General features: G+C 34.0%; 3 protein-coding genes and 1 non-coding gene across 5 annotated transcripts; 3 read left to right on the forward strand and 1 right to left on the reverse strand.

Annotated features, from left to right (window-relative positions):
- The first annotated feature begins 59 nt into the window (after nucleotides 1–59).
- On the forward strand, nucleotides 60–5,220 carry LOC120167892 (serine/arginine repetitive matrix protein 1-like). 2 transcript variants are annotated; one of them, XM_039176777.1, is made up of 13 exons: nucleotides 60–217; nucleotides 311–400; nucleotides 515–637; nucleotides 933–1,100; nucleotides 1,188–1,274; nucleotides 1,413–1,525; nucleotides 2,433–2,477; nucleotides 2,553–2,609; nucleotides 2,799–3,776; nucleotides 3,858–3,932; nucleotides 4,048–4,197; nucleotides 4,295–4,405; nucleotides 4,490–5,220. In XM_039176777.1, exons 1-13 carry the CDS (start codon nucleotides 197–199, stop codon nucleotides 5,121–5,123), a joined length of 2,652 nt encoding a protein of 883 aa, XP_039032708.1. In that variant the 5' UTR covers nucleotides 60–196; the 3' UTR covers nucleotides 5,124–5,220. The 2 variants fall into 2 exon arrangements, with proteins under 2 accessions (XP_039032708.1, XP_039032709.1); XM_039176778.1 differs by having other exon boundaries at nucleotides 2,556–2,609.
- A 12,495-nt stretch (nucleotides 5,221–17,715) lies between these two features.
- LOC120167975 lies at nucleotides 17,716–18,363 on the forward strand. Its single transcript, XM_039176853.1, has 2 exons — nucleotides 17,716–17,973; nucleotides 18,080–18,363. The coding sequence occupies exons 1-2, from the start codon at nucleotides 17,726–17,728 to the stop codon at nucleotides 18,324–18,326; spliced, it is 495 nt and encodes a 164-aa protein (XP_039032784.1). The 5' UTR covers nucleotides 17,716–17,725; the 3' UTR covers nucleotides 18,327–18,363.
- Nucleotides 18,364–21,032: 2,669 nt separating this feature from the next.
- LOC120167988 (elongin-C-like) lies at nucleotides 21,033–23,443 on the forward strand. Its single transcript, XM_039176863.1, has 4 exons — nucleotides 21,033–21,331; nucleotides 21,448–21,553; nucleotides 22,177–22,279; nucleotides 23,217–23,443. The coding sequence occupies exons 1-3, from the start codon at nucleotides 21,220–21,222 to the stop codon at nucleotides 22,253–22,255; spliced, it is 297 nt and encodes a 98-aa protein (XP_039032794.1). The 5' UTR covers nucleotides 21,033–21,219; the 3' UTR covers nucleotides 22,256–22,279; nucleotides 23,217–23,443.
- Nucleotides 23,444–23,703: 260 nt separating this feature from the next.
- On the reverse strand, nucleotides 23,704–23,775 carry TRNAD-GUC. Its single transcript has one exon. It is a non-coding gene; the product is annotated as a tRNA-Asp (tRNA).
- Between the last annotated feature and the right edge of the window lie 1,058 nt (nucleotides 23,776–24,833).

The following is a 24,833-nucleotide window of genomic DNA, read 5'->3' on the forward strand; positions in this document are numbered from 1 at the left end:
TTTTTCCCTAAAGTTGTAAGGATTGGGGGACCCTTACGCCTTTTTTTTATACCTTCTCCTTAGACTCCATTAAATCCCCAAACCCTAGATTTTTTTTCCATGGCGTGAAATTGAAGTATTAATCTCTCATTTTCTCAAACACATATTTCTCTCACTCGTCATCTTAAACAAGGACTCGCTCTTCAAACCCTTGAAAATGTCGGGCGGATTTTTCCGGGTATTTTTTAAACTATTTTCCCCTCGCGTGTACTGTATTCTTTAGATCTTCGCTATCGAGTCCGTTTGCGACTAATTCTTTAAAAAAATTTAGGGTACTTCGGCTGATCAAGACACTCGGTTCTCGAATAAGCAGGCGAAGCTACTGAAATCGCAGAAATTCGCTCCCGAATTGGAGCATCTGGTTCACTTCTAGATGAATCATTTCCCGCCATAATTTCTTTTCCATATTTGCGTTAATGTTCTATGTTAGGGTTTAGTTTTTTGAAAAAAAGAAACATTGTTACTTTTTTTTCAGGTTGATATGACGAAGGTTAAGATGGACGTTATTAGACCTTGGATTGCGACTCGGGTAACTGAGCTTCTTGGTTTTGAAGATGAAGTTCTTATTAACTTCATCTGTGGTCTTCTCGATGGAAAGGTATTATTGTGTATTCATTCCCCTATAGTTTTTGTTTTCTCTAGTTATAATTGTGCTGCTTTATAATATGGTGTGGCACGAAAGTTCTATTGTTACTAGTTAGCAATGACCAGAAACTTTGAAGAACGTACTTAGTATTAGCTAGAAATTGCATTCAGATGGGTGGTCACTCATTAAATCTTTTGTTGAGCTTTATATTTATCATATGGTTTTCCTGTTAAGTGTATGTTAGTTTGGGCTTTTGGTAAACACGCAATGTTATTTATATTTCATCTTGTTGTTTATTCTTATGCAGGAGGTTAATGGCAAGGAAGTCCAGATATCCCTCACTGGATTCATGGAGAAGAATACTAGAAAGTTTATGAAAGAGCTTTGGATTCTATTGCTTAGTGCGCAGAATAATGCAAGTGGTGTTCCTCAGCAATTCTTGGACGCCAAAGAAGAAGAAACTAGAAAGAAAAAGGTTAGAAATATTTCTAGGATTCTGGTTTGCATCTGTGTTAGTACTCATCTTATCTCTTGTTTAACAATGTTAGCATGTGTGGTGTAGGAAGAGTCAGATCGGATAGCAAATGAGATTCAGCAGAAGAAAGATAAGGAAAGTAGAGAACTTGAACAAGAGAGATCGAGGAAGATGGTAATACTATTTTTTTTCATGCTGGAGTTGCAACTTTGAAGCTGGGTTTTTGGTTTTAACTTCCATTGTGTTTTTTATGCCACTCAGCTAGCTTCTGCAATTATTTGGGTTCATGTCCTTTACCTCAAACTACTGTAGGCTGGTGATGCGGGGTTGGATTCATCATCAAAGAATATGCTGCCAAAGGGTTCGAGTGTATGCCCCGAGGAAGAGAAAGATACTGACCAAAGGAATGGTGTCAGAAGGAAGAGGTGAGGAGCTTAGCTTCTTTATATTTAGTTTGGTGCAATTTTTCTCTCTTCTATGTGCCATGCATGTGAGCTGCGGCTTTTGAACAGATCAAGTAGTATCGAATCACTATAAAGATAGTCTGATGTTAGTTTGGGGCTTTCACCTTTCTATTGGGAGGTGTGGGATCTAAAATTTCTTCTTTTTCCTTTACGTTAACCCATTGAGTTTTGGGCTACGCAATTTATGTAGCATTCCCCCTAATTCTTTAGGCTTCTCCTTATTTCTGACTTAGAAGTACTACATTGCAAACAACTTTAATTTTTGTGAAGTTGAAGATTGTGCATTAAAATGGCTTGAATTGACCAGGGATGATAATAGTTCGGATTGTTTTGGGGAAAATATTGCGGTTATTATGTTGTATTCTGTACTTTTTAAAACCGAACCAAATATTAAAGATAACCTAATCAATCTGAACGGAATTCCACTTGTTCAGGTCAGTTCAGTTCATTGTTTATATATTTTTTATAAAAAACAAATTTTCATATAGTGTGTTATTTTCACCAATCTAAATGCAAAAATATTTATTTTTATGTTTTAAAAATAAAAAAGTAATTTAATTAAATAAAAAAAAGATTCAGTTTGTGGGTTGGATAATTGCAATTTCTTAACTTGTGAACTGAGAACCAAACCGAATATAAAATCGAACTGAACACAATGATTCAAATCAGTTTTTGGTTTTCTTAGGTTCTTTGCTCAGCCCTAGAATTGGTAGCCTTATCATTTCAATGGTGGTTCTGTAAGTTGAGGGATGATAAGGAACTGGTTTTTGAAAATAAAATATATTTATTTGAAGTAAATTGATGCAAATTGTTTAAAACGTTGTATTTTAAACTTTTAGAGAAATTCTAATGTATTAATCACTTGCAGCGTTTCCCGGTCTCCATGTTCAACTGATCGCCTTCCGTCCCCTTGGTAATTTAATCACCACTGGGTTTTAGGTTGCAATCGTGAAACCTGTTTATTCAATATCATGTGTTTCATGTGCAGGAGGCCGCATTCTCGTTCAGTCAGCAGATCATTTTCTAATTCAAGAAGCTATTCAGAGTACGTCCTCTCGATCTAGAACTAATAGCATGAATGCATTTCAATCATTGAACCAGGAGGAAATTTTATGTTAAAATTTCTATATTTGACATGGGTGATTACTCGTTTAGTTTCTATGTTTCTGGTTGCTTCATAAGTATTGATTGGCTGAAAACTTTTTTGAGATTTTAGCTTCTGAATTTCATGCAGTGGCAAAAAGAAATTTAGGAGTGTATCTAGATCACCTCAACCTCGACAGAGCTCCATTTCCTTTGATAAGACGTATCCTTCCCCAAGAAAATCTCCAACTCGATCTAGATATTCACCTCGATCATCACGTTCTCCTGCAAGACGACGATCACCTTATTCTAGGCAAAGGTCTAGATCTCATTCATCTCGAGGATCACCATCTCCTGTAAGGCGTAGATTACATTCTCCTTATCAATTCAAATCACCATCACCCATTCGACGTCGTAGATCGCCATCACCCATCCGACGACGTAGATCGCCGTCACCCATCCGACGTCGTAGGTCACCGTCACCCATCCGACGTCGTAGGTCGCCGTCACCCATCCGACGTCGTAGGTCGCCGTCACCCATCCGACGTCTTAGGTCGCCGTCACCCATCCGACGTCGTAGGTCGCCGTCACCCATCCGACGTCGTAGGTCGCCGTCACCCATCCGACGTCGTAGGTCGCCGTCACCCATCCGACGTCGTAGGTCGCCGTCACCCATCCGACGTCACAGGTCGCCGTCACCCATCCGACGTCGCAGATCACCATCTCCTATCCGACGTCGTAGATCTCCATCTCTTGTCCGTCATCATAGATCTCCATCAGATGTGCATCGTATGTCTCGTTCACCTGTGCGTCGCAAATCTCCTCCTCCAACACATCGAAGATCTCCATTACCTGTGCGTCATAGATCTCCGTCACCCTTCCGACGCAGGTCACCCTCCCTTGTGCGACAGCAGCGCCGTAGATCTTCTTCAACACCAAGACATAGGTCGTCATCCCCTGCACGACGTAGATCACCAGCTTCCAGCCGTAGGCCAATAACTCCTTCCCAGGGTAAGTCTTCACCTTATCAATCAAGTTCTGCCTCCCCTGTGCAACGTAGATCTTCGCCAGTTGGGAGGTTTCAGAAGGATCGAAGGTCACCTTTGCTTTTTCATGGAGAAAGACAACGGTATGTTGACATCCTGTTCGTACAGATTTTGTTAATTTTAAACATCTTAGATTTATTAAGGGGCTGAAGTGTACGGCACAGAATGTCTGGAAAGTTGTCTCCTGTCTCTGGATCTCCTTCACATTTGAGGAAGCAGTCTACCAGTGAAGATAGGAGGTATGTTATCAAAATTTGTTTTAAGATGTTTTATTTGTATCATAATCTGTTCATTTTTTTTAGTGTCAATGCTTCTCATGGAATATATCTATTTTCCACATTGTTGATTCTGAAGGTCATCAAGTCTGCGTGACAGTCCTATGAGACAATGTATGCAGCGAATCGCTCGTGATGATAGCTTCAGTCCTGAACAGAAATCGAGAGAACTGAAAGGTCAGCTGGACAGTAAAGGAAGAGGGGGTAAAAATGGAGCCAGCAGAATCAGGTTTGATTTCAAATTAATCGATTTTTTTGCTAGTGCTCCTGTTGGATCTTTTTAGATGATGAATGTTCAAGTTAGTTTGGTCTAATTTTTCCCATAGGCATTCACCACCATTGAGTGAGCAGAGGGTTTCTCCTAGTAAGGTTCATACTCTTGAACGATTGACAGGCATTCAATCTACAGAATTGAGGAAGGACCTTGAAATGAAGAGGTATCACTTTGTTACTGCCATAACTTAATTCTTCATCTTTGATTACTATTGTTAGAGGACTGACTTCTAGTTTATTCCTCTCAGCGAGAGGTCCTCTGGTAAAAAGGTTCATCTAGGAACTCCAGATCGACATAGAGCACCTGCTTTGTCTCAGGACTCATTTCAAGGTGAGAAGCAAAGTTCACCACACCTGGGATCCGGGAAAAGATCTAATGAGAGGAGTCATTCTCGTCAAAATAATATGAAGGATAGTGATAAACTCCACAAAGTGGAAACCTCACCGATGTCTCTTGAAAAGATTGATCATAATAACAATGGTCTGGATTCAGGTTCTGAAGGGAGTGATAATCACAAAACTAAGCATAAGAAGAAGCGAAAGCATAAAAGGTCCGAGAGGTGTGTAGTTACATCAGACGATGATTCTAGCTGTGATTCTGAAATTGAGGATAGGAAAGAAGCTAAGAGGAGGAAGGAAGAAAAGAGATTAAGAAAGGAGGAGAAGCGTAGACATCGCAATGAACGGCGTCGCAGAAGAGAAGAGAGACATGTGGAGAAGCTTAAAATGAAAGGTCAGGACATCAATGACGAGGATGCAGCGAGGAGGAAGTCTCATCCAAGTTTTGATGAAGAGGCCGAGAGTGAGCAGAAGAAGCTTGAAATTGAGCTTAGGATTCGGGCACTTGAGTCACTCAAAGCAAAGAAGGGAGTCATTGGCTGAAACTTGTGTGTTTTGGCACGAATATGCTATTTCATGTTTGTTCTTATTGAACAAATATTCATATTTTGAAGTTTGATTGTAGTTATTCTTTTTTCAAGGTGCAGTGTCTTTTTTCATCAATTCAAGTGTGAATTTTGTAAGGCAATTTGTTTGCTTTGATTAATTCAGGTGTGGAGTTTCATCAAATCTGAAAAAATTCTGTACTCTTTCATTTGAAAATTTATAATAAATGTTAGAAACAAATAAACATTAACCACGTAAAATGAAGTCAAGCGATGTTATAGTAAACCGAACACCCGTCTCTCTCACCTGCCTGTGTTTCCCGATCTTTCTTTCCACGTGCCCATCTCCTCACTTACCTTCCTAGTCTTCACCTACTTGCTCATTTCTTGCAATTCAAATAATTTTATATTTTTTATTATTAAAAATTAATATCATATTAAATAAAATTAAAATTTTTATATTAATTTAAGAAAAATAATTAATTTATACATTAATTTAAAAATATTTTTAAATATTAATTTAATATATATATATATATATATTCAAATATCTGTGTTTCTATCGAAATATCACCCTCAGACCCAATAATTACATGTCAGCCATATTCTCTCCTAATATTACTGATCTAGCACCCTTTTTGACATGGTGGCAATAAGCGCAGATCGTTAGCCGCGCTTTCGAGAGATTCTGTTCGAGCTGGTGTCGCGTAAGGAAAGACGTAGATGGCCATCAGTGTATTCGCTGAACATCTGACACGTACGGAAGGCACGGATCTCCTTTAATTCAGTCGAACCACCCGTCTCCCACATTAATTACCACTCGTCCCCCTCCACTCTCCCTATAAATACTACACTCAACACAACCCTCAAACCACACTCAAATCTCAAATTTTCTCGTTCTTCCTATTATCAATATTTCTATTAAGAATGTCAAATATTTTTATTAAATTATAATTATTTAATAATTTATTATTTTATTAAATTTTATTGTACTACTTTTTTTTTATTACTTTTTGCAGTTATAAAATGGAAGACGGGTTGTTACGTTTAGATGTAAATCATATCTCGAGGCATTTTACCGATACAATAATAATTTTAAATTGTGTAGTTATTTTAATTATTGTGAATATTTTATTTATTTAATTTTTTAGTATTAGTTTACATTTTAATTTGTATACTATTTATTAAATTAGGAAAGAGATCATATATTAGATTCATTTATTCGTAACGTTAAGTTAGAGATACATACTCGTGTTTGGCCGTATTTAGTCGAGGTTGGATTCAGTTACGCAGTGAAATATAAAGGGCGTTGTAACCTTAAACCAACCTTATTTCTGCACTGGTTGAGAGGTGGAGACTAAATACACACACATTTCATCTTATGTGTGGAGAATGCACGATTAAACTAGAGGATGTTTCCATATATTTGGGGCTTTCGATATATGGGAATGTGATTTCTGGGGTGGCGGATGGTGATTGGCATTCTTTGTGCGAGAAGTATCTTGGAGGTGTCCCGCCTAATTTCAATGATGATCGAATATCGTTAAATTGGTTGGATAAAACTTTTCTACATTTGAGTCGTGAAACCTCTGAGGAACAAGTTAAAATGTATACACAAGCTTACATATTATAGCTCATAGGAGGGATCCTGATGCCCAACAAATCGCACAACCAAGTTCATTATATGTGGTTACATCACATCACAGATTTTCACGTTGCCGGTGCACTCAGTTGGGACTCGCAGTTTTAGTATTTCTGTATAGGGATATGTGTCGAGAAACTGATTATCGAAAAAATGCTATTGGCAGATGTCTCATTCTTCTCCATTCTTGGGCATGGTATCGCATACCCTTTTTATGTCCGATCGTGAAAAACTTGTTGGTCTTCCAGCTATTGTTGATGTAATTTCAATATTGAATTCGTATATAAATAATTTTGTTGAGTATATAATGAAATTTTTTCATTGAATAGGTGGTTAAGTGCAAGAAAACATCATTGAGATTTACCATATAAATTGGAATAAATTCGGCTACTCATTGATCAAAAGGTTGGTACATAGGTATGTATTTAAATTTTACTATTTACTTTTAATTATCATTTTATAATTATAATATTATTTTGATAAAAATTAAATATATTTATTTTAGTTTCAATGTGTTCCTTATTCTACTGAAGAAATGAGGATTTGTATCCCACATCACTTAAGGGGCCTATTAGATGTATGGATGGCGGTGGTCCCTCTGATATGTTATGTTATTGTCAAGTGGCATCCTACTGATCGCGTGCTCCGCCAATTTAGTTTCGTACAATCTATTCCAGAAGCACCTAAGAATCACAACGATATGCATATCATCGATAGACGAGGCAAAAAAATGTTGATTGATTGTTAAAGAACATTGAGTGGGTAATGATATGGGAGGATCAACGTGGTCGCATTCCTCATATAAAACTCATTCATGTGGATCATTATTCGATTGCAGATGATTATTATGAGTGGTTCAACACGAACGGGAAAATGTTCTTACCTTCAAAGGAAGCACGAGGCGGGAGCATTCATCGACACTGATAAAGATGTCCACCGTCACAACATCATCGTCTCCTGACTCATGGAAAGAGAGTAGACGCTTTTCGATCGTTCTCAGCTACAGCACCGGAACCATCACAGCAGCCGCCGTCTACATCAGTGTACATTCCACAACCATTTCAGATGACACCGCAGTCATATCATAGGGCACTGCAACCATTTCAGATGCCACCACAGTCGGGTCAGACAGTACTGCTTTTATATCATATGCCACCGCAATCGAGTCAGATGCCATCGTAACTTGTTTATATGCCACCGTAACTTGTTTAGATGCCACCACAACAGGGTTTTATGGCCCTTCATGGTGGATATTATACTTTCATGCTTGTAGATTTAGCGTGGGGTTCATATGTTGCTTATTTGGTTGGTGAAGGTTCACCACATACACAAACACCTACGACCCAGTTTTCGCACTCATCGATGTAGGTGTTTTCGTAGTTTTCACAGTTTTCTATGAGCAGTGAGATAGTTAGCCATACCTTATTCTATGGAGGTGCTACATCGTCATTCATCTCTCATCAACAAAATATAGTTGCTCCTGATGATGATGATGAAGATAATGATGATGATGATGAGAGTGGGGAGGAAAAATAAGTTATACGAAGAAATCATCATCGATACGGACAAACACCATCATGCGGAACACATTCAAGACGCAGACATCGATAGAGTTGTTTAGTTTGTAATGCTTTTATTTAATTTTGTTTGTTTACCAGCAATTGCAAAGTTTTTATTTAATTATGGACTTTTTAATTATTTTGTTTATTAATGTTTTTATTATTTAATTTTTTGAATTGTATCATTTGTATTTAATGTTTCTATTTAGTTATTTTTATTGTTTGATTTGTATTATTTTCTTGTATTTAGTTTGTAATATTTTTATTTAATTTTCACTTGAGTGTCTTATTACTCAATGATGCTCAAATGACATTAATTGAAAGTAAATGAAAATTAAATAACACAAACTTAGATTTCATAAACAACAATTACATCATCACAACATCAATGGTTACTTGATGATAAAAGAGATGGACATTTTTTCCTATTGTGTCCTAGGTTTCTACAATGCCTTTATATTTTTTTGTTTTCTCTGGACGTCTATCGAATATTCATATCACAATGAATTCGAGTTGTTTTTGGATGATCGGGCTCCCTTAATAAGGATTGATCTGGTACAATCGGAAGCCAATTCTGGACTTTATCAGGGTCTTTCTCATTACCTGTGGGGGAAAATTAAATTCATATACCTTAAATACTTCTGAAAGTCGATATACGGGATCCAAAAAATAGTTATAGTCTTGACATGGGAGGATGGATACTTTAGATATTGAAAAATCCCACAGTCACACCATCTGTCTCGTAGATTAACTTTGAACGAGTTAGCTTGAATCCCTTGAAAAGGTTGCGACATCTCTGTGACACGAAGTAATTTATGTGTCCAAGAGAAGATTGTTATAGACATTCCATTTGATGCAACAATTCTTTTTTGTAGATCTACAACTAATCTTAGGTGGTAGACATGACCGTTTTGAATCCAAGTTTGAGCTTGTCCCCCGAGCTTGGAGCTTGGAAAAAAGCGCTCCTAAATGAAAATACATCATTTTAACCAAACTCGTTACTGATAAATGGTGTGCCCCCTTTAAGGTTAAATTGATAACCTCAACCAAGTTGGTCATCATGTGTCCATATCGATATCCACCATCATATGCATTTGTCTATATTTATTTGTTGATGAGGCTGATGTAATTGTATTATTGGTCATTCTTTCCTCGCAAATCTTGAATCATGAACTCAAATGTTTCAGGTAATAGTTTGTAACTTGAGCGTCAAATGTAGAACTTACTGTTAAGCTTCCATAAAAAATGAAAATGATTGAGAAATAAAATTAGGCATTTTGACATACAAGTATTGGCGCTCATCATTATTCTTGAACTTTCCATGATAGTTAGCATCAATGTGTCGGATACAATACTGATGTCGGACATAGGGTGGTTGTCACATTGGACCCAAAGAATTAATTGCTGTTTTGATCCCTATTCTGCGATCTGAAATGACACATATTTTTTCCCTCGTGACAACATGTAAGCGTAAGTTTCTGAGGAAAAAAGTCCAAGAATCTGTATCTTCTCATTCAACAAGGGAAAAACAACTAGAATAATGTTGCGATTACCATATTGGATAACTATCAATAGTAAAACTTGCTTGTATTTTCCATACAATAATGTCCCATCAATTTGGACCACGAGCTTGCAGTATTTCACAACATTAATGCACTGTGGGTAAGTCACAACATTATTTCACAACATTAAGCGTAAGTTTCTGAGGAAAAAAGTCCAAGAATCTGTATCTTCTCCTTCAACAAGGGAAAAACTACTATAATAATGTTGCGATTACCATATTGGATAACTATCAATAGTAAAACTTGCTTGTATTTTCCATACAATAATGTCCCATCAATTTGGACCACGAGCTTACAGTATTTCACAACATTAATGCACTGTGGGTAAGTCCAAAATATCCGGTAGAATTGACATCGATAGCGAAGCACTCGATCATTGTGGTATTCATGACAAGTTTAGAAGTAGGCAATTGTCCCAGGATTCAATCTTTGCACTACCCTAAACTAACTTGGTAGTTCGTTGTTAGATAGACCCCACTCGCCGTGAGGTTTTTTAATGACATTCTGTTTTGCCTTCCATGCTTTCATGTATGAGACAATGTGCCCATATTGCGATTGTATAGCTGAAATCAGCACCACAATAGCTATATGGGAGCTTGCTTTGACTATGGGCATGATGACTTGGCAGATAATGTTGGAGTCCAAGTTTGGATGATCCTGATTGATCACTCTAGCACAACATGTGTGAGGACCATTATATAATGTTAGTTCCTATATATTGTTTTTCCTTTTTCCTATTCTATACACGAACCATCCAGTTGCATTTGTTATCACGTTGGACACAGTGACAGACATACTTTTCGGTGGTAGAACGATCAACTCTAGATTAAACATAATTACGAATGTTATAATTCTTAATTGCCATTATCACTTCTTATTTGGATGGAAACTCCATTTCTTTATATAACTCACCATCATTAACTAATGAGTTAAATTCGTAGTCACTAACGTTAGGTATATCAGCAAATTCTGGCTCGCACACTGTACCATAATCAGTTTTATACATGTGTGTTGGAGGTTTGATGTGTATCGTATTTGTGGAAACTTCATCTACATTATCATCATCAGAGTCTATTCTGAACTGCGATGATTCTGGCTGAACGAATAGTCTAGTCTCAGCCCTATCTGTACCTGGCTTACGAAGAGGTTCTCTTGGTGGAGATGAGGGTTCCTCCACGATGCCGACATTTAGGTCGAACAAGATGGTAGTTTAATGTCTTCCCTTTGAACTTGAAAGCATCTCGACATTGAGGTCGAATAAGCTTACAGTTGAATGTCTCCCCTTGGAACCTGAAGGCATCATATCAAATGGGTACTGTACAGATTGTTGCGTCGAGGTCATCTCCATATTTAGGTCAAACAAATTGGCATATGAATGCATTCCCCTTGAACTGGAAGTGATGTAGCCATACAGATTGTGTATGGAGCCACCTCAGTACAAATCGTAACAAGTTGCTGATGAATGTATCCCCATTGAGCTTGATGGGATGGCACCATGACGTGGATTTCCCATTAACAAGTTAAAATCTTTACACATTACTTGAGTTGGGTTGTCAACTTGTTGAGCTAACCCATAGTGAGAGCATAATGACATACCACGAACCATAAATACTTCAACAAATATCGCATAAATCTGTGTATCAGTGTCTGAATATTGATTATGAGAATCAACCATCATAACAACATCGTCATCGTTGGAGAGTTCGAAAGATGTATAAGTTAATAGAAATACTGCGATTGAAAATCTGTACTGAAGTGAGGGCAATCTTCTAATACTTTCAACATGAACCTCCCTTAAAAATTTTGTGATCAACTCCTCAAGATTGATGTTTCTTTTGAAGAATATTATGACAGAATGATTTGATGCGAAGACAACATCGGTTTCATCTTCCCGAATTTCACCATCATAGTAAATAATAGCTGAAATACGTGTCATTTTGAGAGTTTGAAAGGTTGAGAATCTTATATCTACAAAAACAATAGCTGAAATATACATAATTAAATAAATAGTATATGAATTAAAATATAAACTAATCCAAAAAAATTAAAAAAATTTAAATAAAACAATTTCATATTGTTACCGTATCGGCAAAATGTCTCAATGTATAATTATGCCTTCCAATTTTATAACTCTAAAAAATAATACAAATCAATTAGTACAATAAAATTTGTTTAAATAATTACAATAAAATAAATATAATATAATAAAAAATAGTTTTACCTTATAAAAACAATAACAAAATTTATTTAGCTTAATAAAAGGAATTAATAGAAGTGAGAATAAACAAGTAATTTTGGTGTAATGATGTTTGCATTTAGAGGGGTTATTTATAGGGGAAGAGATAGTTAAAAAGTCGAGTTTTCTGGCTCGGGTAATAATGGAGTACTCAATAATTCAGCGTGCATAATGGAAGGTGCGAATAATGATTTGTGCCTTCCATACGTGTCAAACGTGGTGCCAACTTGGACAGAACCCCGCGAAGGCGCGACTGACGATTCACGCTTTATTGTCACTGTGTCAGAAAGGGTGTTAGATAGGTAATATTAGGGAAGAGGGTGTCTGACAAATAATTATTAAGTCTAAGGATTATATTTCGATAGAAACGCCTCAAATATCAAATATATGTTTCAGTCTTAATTTTAAAAAAACAATATGATAATATATATATATATATATATATATATATATATATATATATATATATATATATATATATATATATAAACAACACATTTTTATGTTTCAAAATTTTCATCCAATCCAAGGCTTTACCATAATGCAAAATTAAAGTTAAATTGGTATTTTAGTATTTTATAATTATTATTATTTTTTAAATAATTTATAATAATTATAATATGTTCAAAAAATTTAAATAAATATTAATTTATATATATTCTATAAATATAGCTACTCAAAATCTAGAATTCTATAAAGAAAAACATATGTTTTATGTTATAATAATAAAAATACTTATATTTTAAACAATATAATTTAAAATAAAAAATTAAGAAGATAATTAAAACTAGAAGGATAATTAAAATTGGAATATAAATAGTAAAGAAAAAGAAAGAATGTGATGTACTTCGTTTAAAAAAATGTGACTTAGGAGAAATTAATTGACGAATTCAACTTATTACGTTATGGTCTAGGCAGAGGCTTAGTATATCTCCTTATTTTGAAAAAAAACAATTAAATTTAAATTAACGTGTTAATAAAAAAACAAAATTTTTGTATACCTATTATTTAAAAAAATTAAATTTTAGACTACCTTCTTAAATTTCTGGATCTACCACTATGTCTATGCGAATAAGATATATAAATTTTAAAATAATTTCTAAATAACTATCAATTTCTTATTTATGTATATAAAAGTGAAGATTAACCTTAAAAAATAGATAAATAAATACTATTATTTGAGATATGAACCAAATCTATCATATTTTTCCTTTTCCAAATTATGAAGTGTCGAACTTACCTCCTTTTGTGTGAATCCCATTGGCATGGCGATGCAACCTTCCTATCTTGGGAGTTTGCGGTGTGAGACGAACTAATATATAGTTAAAAAATGATATAATTGATTAAATAGATGATCGGTTAAAAGTACTATTGAAAATGTTATATATTTTTGTCGAAAATATTATGTGTTGATAATAATAATGGTAATAACCGGGAATATTAACGTCTTATGTAAAATATCCCAAAAAATATTGACTTTAACATAACTAGTTAATTATTGAAAACATTATCAACCATAATAACATAACATGTAACCCTTATGTAACATAATAGCTAGTGCCTTTTAAAGCTTATGGGACCTTAGAAATCTGATGATAACAAAATATGTTAATTACTTTATTTGTTATTAATATTATCATGATATTAGGTAGTGCATAAAATGTTATCAAAGTTTAAGTTGACGGAGCCTTAGAAATATGACGATAACAAAATAAGTTAATTATTGAAAACATTATCATCCATAATAACATAACAAGTAGCGTTGATTTAATGTAATAGGTAGCGTATTTTTAAAGCTGATAGGGTCTTAGAAATATGAGGATAATAAAATCGATTAATTACTTAATTTGTTATCAATATTATCAACATATTAGGTAGCGCCTAAAATATTATCAAAGTTTAAGCTGACGTGACCTTAGAAATCCGACGATAACAAAATATGTTAATTACTTATTTTGTTATTAATATTATCAATGTATTAGGTAACGCCTAAAATGTTACCAAAGTTTAAGTTGATGGAGTCTTCGAAATCCCACGACAACAAAATAAGTTAATTTCTTATTTTCTTATAAATAAATATTAACATACTAGGTTTCACCCAATAATATTATTTTGAATAACGAAGTAGTTTGCAATTTAAAATATTAAAGTTGTGTTTAATTAAATCGATATGATTTAATATATTACGTATCTTTGTATGACAATTATTTTTAAAATAAATATCGATACTACTATGATCTGATGGTCGATACTTTAACAAATATAAATACTTTTAGAGTAAATATGTATACATTATTATTATGGATACATTATTATTAACCTTTAGAGTATCCATACTTTCAAATTTTTTAAAAAATATTTTAAACGGTTAAATTGTATATATTTTACAGTTTACATTACTGTCGAAACAATATCCATACTTTTAGGTAAGTATGAATACATTATTATTAACCTTTAGAGTATCCATACTTTTAGAGTAAATATCCATACTTTCGAATTTAAAAAAAAATATTTCAAACAGTTAAGTTGTATATATTTTACCGTTTACATTATTATTAACCTTTAAACAAACTGATAGTTTAACGTAATAGGTAGTGCTTATTTAACGTAATAGGTAGCACCTATTTTATTTTACCATTTACATTATTATTAATATTTAAACAAACCATAACTAGTTTAACGTAATAAGTAGCGCCTATTTTATTTTATTGTTTACATTATTAGTAACCTTTAAACAAATCGGTAGATAATTTAACGTAATAGGTAGTATGTTGAAAATATTTTGATGTTTTGATATAACAAATTAAATTTAAATAAATTTTAAGATTTTACAAAAGATTTTTTAAGTATATTCGATTTAATTAATTAAATATCAAATTATTACTCCAAGTCTTTCAAGTTCAAATTCAAACCTTACTAAATGTGTAAAATTGTGTTTTATACTTAATATATTTTTTTGAAAAAATTTTCACAAAGTATTTTGAACCAAAATCAAGCCTAAAATCAATTTTTCTGAGTGATGCACCGATGCACCAATCCATGCATAGATGCACCATGAATTAAATTGAACATCGAATGCATTTCATGCATCGATGCACATACCATGCATCGATGCACTGAGGATTTTATGAAAACATCGAATGCATTTGATGCATCGATGCACCAGCCATGCATCAATGCACTCTGACTATTTTGAAATATCGAATGCACTTGATGCATCGATGCACTAAGGGTCCAACGGTCAAAATATTTGAATTTTACACTGATGCACCGATGCACCATGGGTATGCATCGATGCACTAACGCTCTCAACTGCTTTAATTAATTGTTTTCATACTTAAACGGCTCTATTGACTCCACTAATCATCCCCAACGTTCAGAATCATTTGAAGGTGTATTTAAACAAGCTTAGAAGCCATTAATAAAAAATAAGAAACAACAATCAACAAGAATCAAGAGATAATCAAAGAGAAAGCATCAAACCTCAAGTTTGAGCATTTCAAGCCTATTTTTCATTCAATATTTATTTTGCTTTCAAGAACAACACTTGTACTCAATCGTATTCATTCTTAATTGTTCTTTTCTTTGTTCTAGAATTGTGCAAACAATCTACCTTGTGAGGATTTCCTTGTAAGTTTGCAAATTTGTAATATTCTCTTTGGGAGAGATTGTTCTCAAGAATTTGGGGTATAATTCTTGAGGGATTTGTAAGGTTACTCTTTGTCCTCAAAAGAAAGACAAATTAGTGAATTTGTGGAAAATCCTTAGTGTGGGTAGCTAAGGTAGTGGACGTAGACTTTGGTTGAAAAAGTTGAACCACTCTAAATCGCTGCCCAATTAATTTCAATTTTCTGCATAGCTTCCACCGAAATTTTTATTTACGAATTCACCCCCTCTTGGCCATATTCGTCGATCGATTAACTCAACATAGTACCTATTTTATTTTGTCATTTACATTATTATTAACATTTAAACAAATCGGTAGGTATTTTAACGTAATAGATAACGTCCATTTTATTTTATCGTTTACATTATTAGTAACCTTCAAACAAACCGGTAGATAGTTTAATATAATAGGTAGCGCTTATTTTATTTTAACCGGTTAAGTTTTAAATATAAGTATTGATACATTCAATATAAGTATGAACACTTTTTCAGGATAATAGTTAGGCATAACTTAATGTCGAAACAATATTCATACTTTTAGAATAGGTATGTATACAAAAGCTATGCAATTTATGTTTCAAATTTTTTTAATAGTTTTTCATGTTGTCCACCTACAACGTTAATTTAATAATTTCATTTACACAAAAAAATTATTTGATTATTTAGATTTTTTATAAAATATTAATTTTAACTAATAATAATAATAAATATGTAATATCTATATTTATTATTTTTAATTTAATAATAATATAAGCCATAACATAAAAATAAATCATTAAATACTTATAATTACTAAATTAATATCTTAAACCTTACTACAAAAATAATCTTAAATTAATATTTTTCACAGTAAAATAAGTATGAATACTTATATATATATATAAATATATCGATACCTACCGATAACAAAACTTAGCCGTTATCAAATTTTTTAATAGTTGTTTATATTTTCCATTTACAACGTTATAAACCTTTCAATATTTTCAATAACATTTCACTAGATTTATTAATTATCTTATTAAATTTTCGATCACATAATTCCTTAACTATATATATTAATTCGTCTTTTCTTAAACAAACCATCTTTCCTTCCTACAACTTCTGCGTGACAGCTTGATGGATACACGTGTAGCTTCTCATACGTTCTTCTCTCTTCTCTGGCCCCACTCTTTTTACATCATCAACACGTTTGCCAATAATACACCCCCACGTATCCCGCTGAATCTACTCCACCTCCAAATATACGCTCTCTCCCCCAACTCATAATTGTGTATAAATTAGAGTGAATGTTTGATCAAATTAAGCTGAGTTAAATTAAGTGATTCTTTATTTAATTAAATTGATTAATTATATTTTATAATTTAATTTATTAAATAGTTAAACAAAGTCAAATTTAAGTAAACTAAATTTATTTAAGTCAAATTTATAAAAGTTAAATCAAAATATTATTTACAATTTCAGCAGTATTGTTGCACAAAGTAAAGCAAATTTAGTGTTTCTTCAGGAGTCGAAGTTGTCCAGAGAGAATCCTATAGTGATAAATTGGTTAAAAGGCAGGGAGTTCGATGAACATGTTTCTGTTCCATCGGAAGGCTCTTCGGGGGGGTTTAATCTTGTCGTGGAATTCAAATGTGTTTTCAATGTGTAGGAGTGTTTCTCAAAGGAGGTTTATTGCCGTGGAAGGAATATTTGTTCAATCTAATTTTGAAGGTAGTATTAATCAACGTTTATGAGCCCAACGATCCAGCGGAAAGAAGAGATTTTTTTTGGTGTTTTGGGTGATTTTATAGTGGGGTCGGGTTTGCCGGTCATCATTGGTGGGGATTTTATAGTGGGGTCGGGTTTGCCGGTCATCATTGGTGGGGATTTTAATACAGTTACTTCAATCAAATTTACTTTCTAAGCATCATGATTCAATGGCAGAGCATTCGAAAAATGTTGTATGATATTTGTGCAGTGTATCAGGCAACAGGCCCTGCAGCAAAACTTCTTTACCAAAAGGAGCATTTAAAGGAGTCAAAGAAACCAAGACAACTCATGAATTATGCTAGTGGGAAGTGGAATCCACTTCTATATCCTTCTTCTCCCAGTTTTGGAGCGTCTAGTGATCGTCAAAGGTTAAAACTTGGCAGTCGACAGCGTTGTCGGACTGAAGTTTTGAGTTTTGACGGTAGCATTCTTAGGTCTGTCAAATCAGCCTACATTTTTTTTTCTTCCTCTTAATGTTTTATTCTCATTTTAGTGTTTGGTTGTGTATTATTTATTCACTTCGTTGAATGATATTTGCAGAGCATATGCCGTAACTCCTGTCAATGAAGTTGCCACAAGACCTGTTGATGATTCCACCACAACCACCACAACAAAAGTTGACCCTGATGAATCTGACAGCAATGAAGTAATCCTTCCCGGTGTGAACCTTATTTTTGATGGTGCTCAGTTGCATCCCTTTGATATAGCTGGTTGCCTGCAGGCTCGCCAGCCAATTTCTTTAATAGCAGAGGCAGCTGCAGCTTCCTCATCTTTTACAATTAAATAGGTCTTATGAATATGAGAAATGTGGATTGAATATTTTGTCTGTAAACTGACAAGTGGAAGTTATTGTGTCCATACTAACATTATTCTGGTTATCTGTTTCATCTTTGATGTCATTCATTTTATGGATCTGAGCGAGCAGTTGCATCAAAGGCAAGTATCATCATTTTTTTCCTATAATGTGACAAATATTTGTTCTATTGATTTCATAAGCTTCTAGGTATCTGTCCAATTATTTTGTACCATTTGTTACCATTAGTAGCTACTTAGATAGTTGCATGAGGACTGCCATTGGTTTGGTGCAGAATGCCAAGAAACTAATCGAGGGGTTGTTGTTCCTTGTAGTAATTATGGGGCTTAATTATAACATTTCATATAATTTGGGTTTATTTGGTTTTTAAAATTGATATCAGGGTCTAGGATCTTAGTTTTTATGCCTTGAACTGTTTTTACTCTTATAGGATGAACGTTGAGGTTTGCTTGGAGTCATATAAATCGGCCTCTCTCTCTATTATGCCATAGGTCCATGAGAAGCAACATTATATTCCTTGTTATTAACATTGGGATAAAACAGTATCGCAGAAGCTTGGATCAATTTAATAACTTAATTTTTGATACAATAAAATACTCTTTGAATCAATCAACTCTCAACATTTCTTACACGTAGAAATTGTTAATAAAAATTAGACTGAATAATTCGTGTATTCATATCATGTTCATGTACTTTCTTATGTCAAAATTGTTTTTAATTTATTTTTATATTTATATAGCTTTCAAAAAAATTAAAAATTAGCCTTATAAAGATTATGGCATATCAGATACTCATATAACGTTCGTGTTTCTCTTTGGTGCCATGTTTATACTTTTTCGGGTCATATTATTGTATGCAGCATTACCAGCTCCACTAAAAAGAGACATGAAACAGTCTTCTGAATTCAACTACAATGCTGAAGTGCCTTCGACGATTATCACTACCTGGTCATCTTTCAGATACTAATAACGCAACTAAGTTACATAAAGTTCACGATCAGCTTAATCATGCAAAGTTTCCCTAAACTAAATCAGATCATAAGTATTTCCAAGAAACTAAAATATCAACAGGATAGTTTATCACTAAATACTAGGGACTTATGAAAAACTAATTTCAGCATGAATAAGTAGACATACATGAAGACGAATCAAAGATTGAGTTGATTGAAACTAGGATAAACCTGAAGGGTTCTAGTAGCGAACTCGACGCCAATGGTTGATTTAGATTCCAAACAGAACTCATTTCTGGTGAACCTAGAGAGAATATTCGACTTTCCATCGCCAGAGTCGCCGATCAGCACGATCTTGAACAGGTAATCGTACTCGTGATCTACTCTATGCGCCATTCCCCTTCTCTCTCAAACCTGCAAGATCCAAACGAATCAATCAATCTAAATGGAAAAAGTAAAAAAGAAAATAGAGATACGGAAGCAATTGAACTTACTCGGAGTGGATAGACTGAGAAGAGAAAAGAAAAAGGAATGAAGATAATTTTGGAGAAATTTTTTTGAAAGTTAAAAGAAGGTTTAATACCAAAATAAGTGCTCAAACTATACCGTAAAACCCAAATAGGTGCCTAAACTAATTTTCGTCACATTCATGTGTCTAACGTTACAAACGTTAGTATCTAGGCCGATAACGATGTTAATTTCTCTGTTAAATGATATGTGTCAAATTTTGGTAATTTTAAAAATTTTATTTAAAATTAAAAAATTAAAATTATATATTTTTTAAAAAATAGAAAAATCAAATTTTGAATAAAATCAAAACTTTGAAAACCTTTATTCTAACCCCTAAACACACGCCGACAGGAGTATTTTGAATTCGGCGAAGCTCCACCAACGGCCAAAACCCCCATGAAATCATGATCGATCGACGACCTATCGATGACGAATCAACGTTTTAAACCACTCGAACCCTAAGGAGGCGGCGACATATTAAGGTTAGGATTTGAGATTTTGGGATTGTTTTATAATATAAGAAAAATTAGTGTCTTTTTATAAATATAATAATGTTTTTAATATTTTATTTTAAAAAATAAATTTCAAAATATCAGATTATGACACATGTTACTTAACGGTAGAAATTAACATTGCTGATAACCCAGACACCTAAACAGATAACGGTTGTAACGTTAAGCACCTGGATGAGACGAAAATTAATTTAGACATCTACTTGAGTTTTAGGGTATAGTTTGAACACTTATTTTGATATTAATCCTTAAAAGAAATGAAAATTAAGAAAAAGGAAGAGAAAGGAAGGGAGAGAGGAGGTAAAAAGGAGCCTTTGATTTTTTACACGGGCAAAAGATGTAGATTTACGGTTTTTGGCTTTGAAGGAGAACGGTGCCCTTTTACGGGGCATTTTTGTGAGGGAAAATAATGCACAAATATGAATAGAATCAGACTGGCACGGCAGCTGTTATGCTGCGACAGTGGGTTTGTGCACCTGTATTCTGTTAAAATCCCTAGTAAATATTATCTTAAATTATTAAAAATTAATAAATTAATTTAAAAATATATTTTTTAAATACTAAGTTTTAAAAAATGATAAAAATACATTTTAAATTTTAATGCAGAGGATTACGTTATACTAAATCAAAGTATAAAGTTGAAGTTTCAAATGTCAGCATAGTAGAGAGACTAATACCAAATTAGACCTAAGATCTACTGAAATAAGATTAAAAAAAAAAACCGCGTGAAAACTAAATATTGGAGGCCAATGTTTCTGTTCGAGGGTGAGTCATCATCGGCCCGATAGCCCCAAAAACTAGAGCCCAACATCTGGAGTAAACCGGAAAGTCGCCGACGATTGGCGATCTCCCTCGCGATCTCACTAGATTGCGGATAATCGGAGAGAGAAAGAAGATGAAGAAAGAGGAAACAGTTAAACTGATCAGCGCTGAAGGGATGGAATTTGTTATTGACAAGGAAGCTGCCATGCTTTCTCAAACCATCCGTAACATGCTTACTTCTCCAGGTCCAATTTCTTTTTCATCTCTTCATGCTTAGTCTTTTAGGAGAGTTGGATTTTCCAGTTCTTAGTTGTTTTCGGTTGGAAAGGTCTAATATTTTGTTTTATGGGTGATGATGAAGGTGGTTTCGCGGAGACGGAGCATGGGGAAGTGACTTTTCCGGAGATAAGTGCTTTGATTCTTGAGAAGATCTGTCAGTATTTTTATTGGAATCTTCAATATTCCAGGTTCGTATTTCGTATACTTCATTTTTTCTTCACTTTTGTAAGCTCTTCCTTTGTATCAGTGTTTAATTCGTGTCAATACTCAATACTGTGGATATGTTCAAGTCCTAACTCCAACTGTAGCTTTGAATATGTCGATGAACTGTATGGGAATGGATTTGGTTTTTTTTTTTTTTTTAACTTCTGTCGGGATCATATTGAAGGTGGATTATCAAATTATACAAGAAGAAAGCCTTTTTTTTTTCTAGTAAGCTAGAAGAAAATATTAGTATTTCTAGGAAGCCTTTGACCATTCAATTCATATATTTCTCCTGTTAAGATGGATATACTTAGAGTGAAGTCAACGTGCAAGCTTTTGTAGCTCTTTTTCATGTTTTCTTGTGATATAAACGAGGCAAGTTACTTATTTTATGAAATATTCTAGTGCGATGTTGGAAACATAAATTTGAAAAATCGGATTTAGATTTCATTTTCTATATGAATTGTGGGAATCTAATGCATACATCATGTTACATGTATAACTTAGTTAAGATTCAATATTATCATATATATTTTGTATATGAATTTGAAGATCATGATCGCTACATTTTCGTTTTACCCTGATAAAAGAGTTGATATTTGATCAGGGGTAAAGAGACCGAGTTCCACATTGAACCTGAACTTACTCTGGAGCTGATGATGGCTGCTAATTATCTCCATACTTAGTTGATTACTTTCTTTCCTTCTTAGGTAAAATGTTATGTTAAAAATTATGACGTCTCTTCTGGTTGTTTTACGTATTTATATAATTTTTTTTTAACAATGAATCGATAATTTATTTTTTCTTATGGGTGTCACCGACAAATTACCTTGCTGAGTGCTGCAGTCACTCCGGGGTAGTATTCATGCCCAAGAGTAGAATCTGCATCGTGAATTTGAGCTCCCTGCTGCATTGCATAATGGTGTATTTCTATTTATCTTATGTTATTGTTTTGACTTAAATAAGACTTAAATATGCAAATGGATGCAGTTGTTACTAGTATAATTGCTGATATGCACTGAAATAACGGGAGCACAATCTGATATCTCGACTTTATATTGATTAAGTGTATGCTGATTGGAGAGGCCCTTAGATTGGAGAATAATGCAAGGTTTTAGGACACTCCTAGCTTAAAGATTTTCTAGGGAATTTTATCCACACGCCAAACAGATCACAAACTATATTGCAGGGTATGTTGCATTGGTCTTGTGACACTAGCCTGACCATAGCAATGCCAGACGTGATCACTGATCAAAATGATATAACTAGCTCCATAACTGATTGAGGGAATTGTAGGAAGACTCACCTTCTCTGATGCCAGAGTGCAGTTATCTCCAGAAATTTAGCCATCAGATCCCTTTTCTGATATGTTTTCATTGTTGAATTTCAAATGCAATGTGTCCAAACCCTTCCACAGCCTTATGTGCTAACATCTTATTTTAGGAGCTTATTTTACAATTCTCCAACAGCTTCTTCCATTCCAGATCGTTGCCTAACTTGGGCATAGTACCCCAGAAGAATGGCTCCTTACTATATTATAAAGTCCAAGCCATCACTTCTGGTGTGTTATTGTCTATAGATGCTAAACTGCTCAAACTTGGATATAGAGCTGAATTCTGAAATTGCTTGTCAAACCGTGTACTGCAGATGCCAGATGGTGCCTTCCTTTATTGAACTTCTGGGTGAAGCTGAAACGACTTCATGCGAATGACAGAGTGGTGATATTCAAATGTGTCATTGCTGTTTTTTCTTTTTTTAATTTCTTTTTGCAGTGCTGATTGAATGATTGTTCAAGGGACATCAATTGTATTCCAGATAACTGCTGAAGATGTTCATGTCTTGTATATATGTTGCTATGAATTGCAAGAAACTTATCTGGTGTTTCGAATTTGGACATCAATTAATATAAAATGATTTTAGCTAAGCATTTTTGAGTGATTAGAGTATTTATACATCTCATTTTCTAGTGAGTTATAAAGCAGTAAATTGCAACACAAACACATATAAAAAAAGCCAAAAGAGAGCAGAAATAATCAAGGACCAATAGCAGTTCAACCCCACGTGTTTGGTTTGAAGGCTGAAGCAATGGATCAGGATAAAGGTATTTACCGGTAGTTGTGTAAAAAGCTTTAATCGCCGTTGCCGGGGATCGAACCCGGGTCACCCGCGTGACAGGCGGGAATACTCACCACTATACTACAACGACTGAGCTGAAAATTGATTTACAAATATTTTATATAATCACAGCATAAGTTTACAAACCAGTCATGAAAGGCTTCAGGTCAAGTCTTTGCAAACAAATAGGTTAAAGTAGTGTGCTTGTCGCCACTATGTAACAAAGTGCTCGATATAGCTTCCACAATCTTATGTCGATTGTACTATGAGATTCTCTATTCGATTTACTGGGAAATATCATTATAAATCACTTTAATAAAAGGAACAAGTTAAACTAGTATCTTACAACTTCATGGTTCATATTGTATCATCCAATAATAGACTTAAATATGCAAGAGGATACAGTTATGACTAGATTTATAATTGCTAGTATGCACTGAAATAACTGGAGCACAATCTGAAAGCTCGACTGTCTAATGATTAGGTGTGTGCTGATTGGAGCGCCCCTTATATTGGAGAATAATGCAAGGTTTTAGGACTTCCCTAGCTTAAAGATTTTCTAGGGAATCTTACAATTAACTGGCCATCGGATCCCTTTCTGATATGTTTTCATTGTTGAATTCCAAATGAAATGTGTCCAAACTCTAGCCTAGTAACCCAGAAGAATGGCTCCTTACTATATTATAAACTCCAAGCTTGTTATTGTCTGTAGATGCTAAACTCCTCAAACTTGGATATAGATCTGAATTCTGAATTTGCTTGTCAAACCGTGTAATGCAGCTGGTGTCCCTCCTTTTATTAAGCTGCTTGGCGAAGCTGGAACGACATCGTGTAATGACAGAGTGGGAATATTGAAACTTGGCATTGCTTTTGATTTTTTTTTCCTGCAGTGATGATTCTTCAAGAACATCAATTGTATTCTGGATAACCGCTGAAAATGTTAATGTCTTGTGTATATGTTAGCTATGAACTGCCAAAAACTTTCTGGTGTTTCGTATTTGGAAACAGGCAGATCATTGAATTGTAGGGGCGGAAGCGAAGGCACTAAGCCTTGAAGGAAGTATCTAAACTTGAGAAAAGTATTGAAATCTAAAACTTTTTGTTCTCATTGAATCCTCCATAAAAGAATTGAACATATTGTGTTGAACA

Source organism: Hibiscus syriacus, unplaced genomic scaffold (genome assembly GCF_006381635.1).
Source record: "Hibiscus syriacus cultivar Baekdansim isolate YM2019G1 unplaced genomic scaffold, ASM638163v2 tig00111708_pilon, whole genome shotgun sequence".
NCBI lineage: Eukaryota > Viridiplantae > Streptophyta > Magnoliopsida > Malvales > Malvaceae > Hibiscus > Hibiscus syriacus.

Excerpts from the sequence above, each read along its gene's own strand:
- LOC120167988 (XM_039176863.1), top strand. The coding sequence starts at position 21,220 with ATGAAGAAAGAGGAAACAGTTAAACTGATCAGCGCTGAAGGGATGGAA. Across the intron at positions 21,332-21,447 it reads TAACATGCTTACTTCTCCAG|GTGGTTTCGCGGAGACGGAG; the intron begins GTCCAATTTCTT and ends GTGATGATGAAG. Across the intron at positions 21,554-22,176 it reads TGGAATCTTCAATATTCCAG|GGGTAAAGAGACCGAGTTCC; the intron begins GTTCGTATTTCG and ends ATATTTGATCAG.
- LOC120167892 (XM_039176777.1), top strand. The coding sequence starts at position 197 with ATGTCGGGCGGATTTTTCCGG. Across the intron at positions 3,933-4,047 it reads TCTACCAGTGAAGATAGGAG|GTCATCAAGTCTGCGTGACA; the intron begins GTATGTTATCAA and ends TTGATTCTGAAG. Across the intron at positions 4,198-4,294 it reads AATGGAGCCAGCAGAATCAG|GCATTCACCACCATTGAGTG; the intron begins GTTTGATTTCAA and ends TTTTTCCCATAG.
- LOC120167975 (XM_039176853.1), top strand. The coding sequence starts at position 17,726 with ATGTTGTATGATATTTGTGCAGTGTATCAGGCAACAGGCCCTGCAGCA. Across the intron at positions 17,974-18,079 it reads TTTGACGGTAGCATTCTTAG|AGCATATGCCGTAACTCCTG; the intron begins GTCTGTCAAATC and ends TGATATTTGCAG.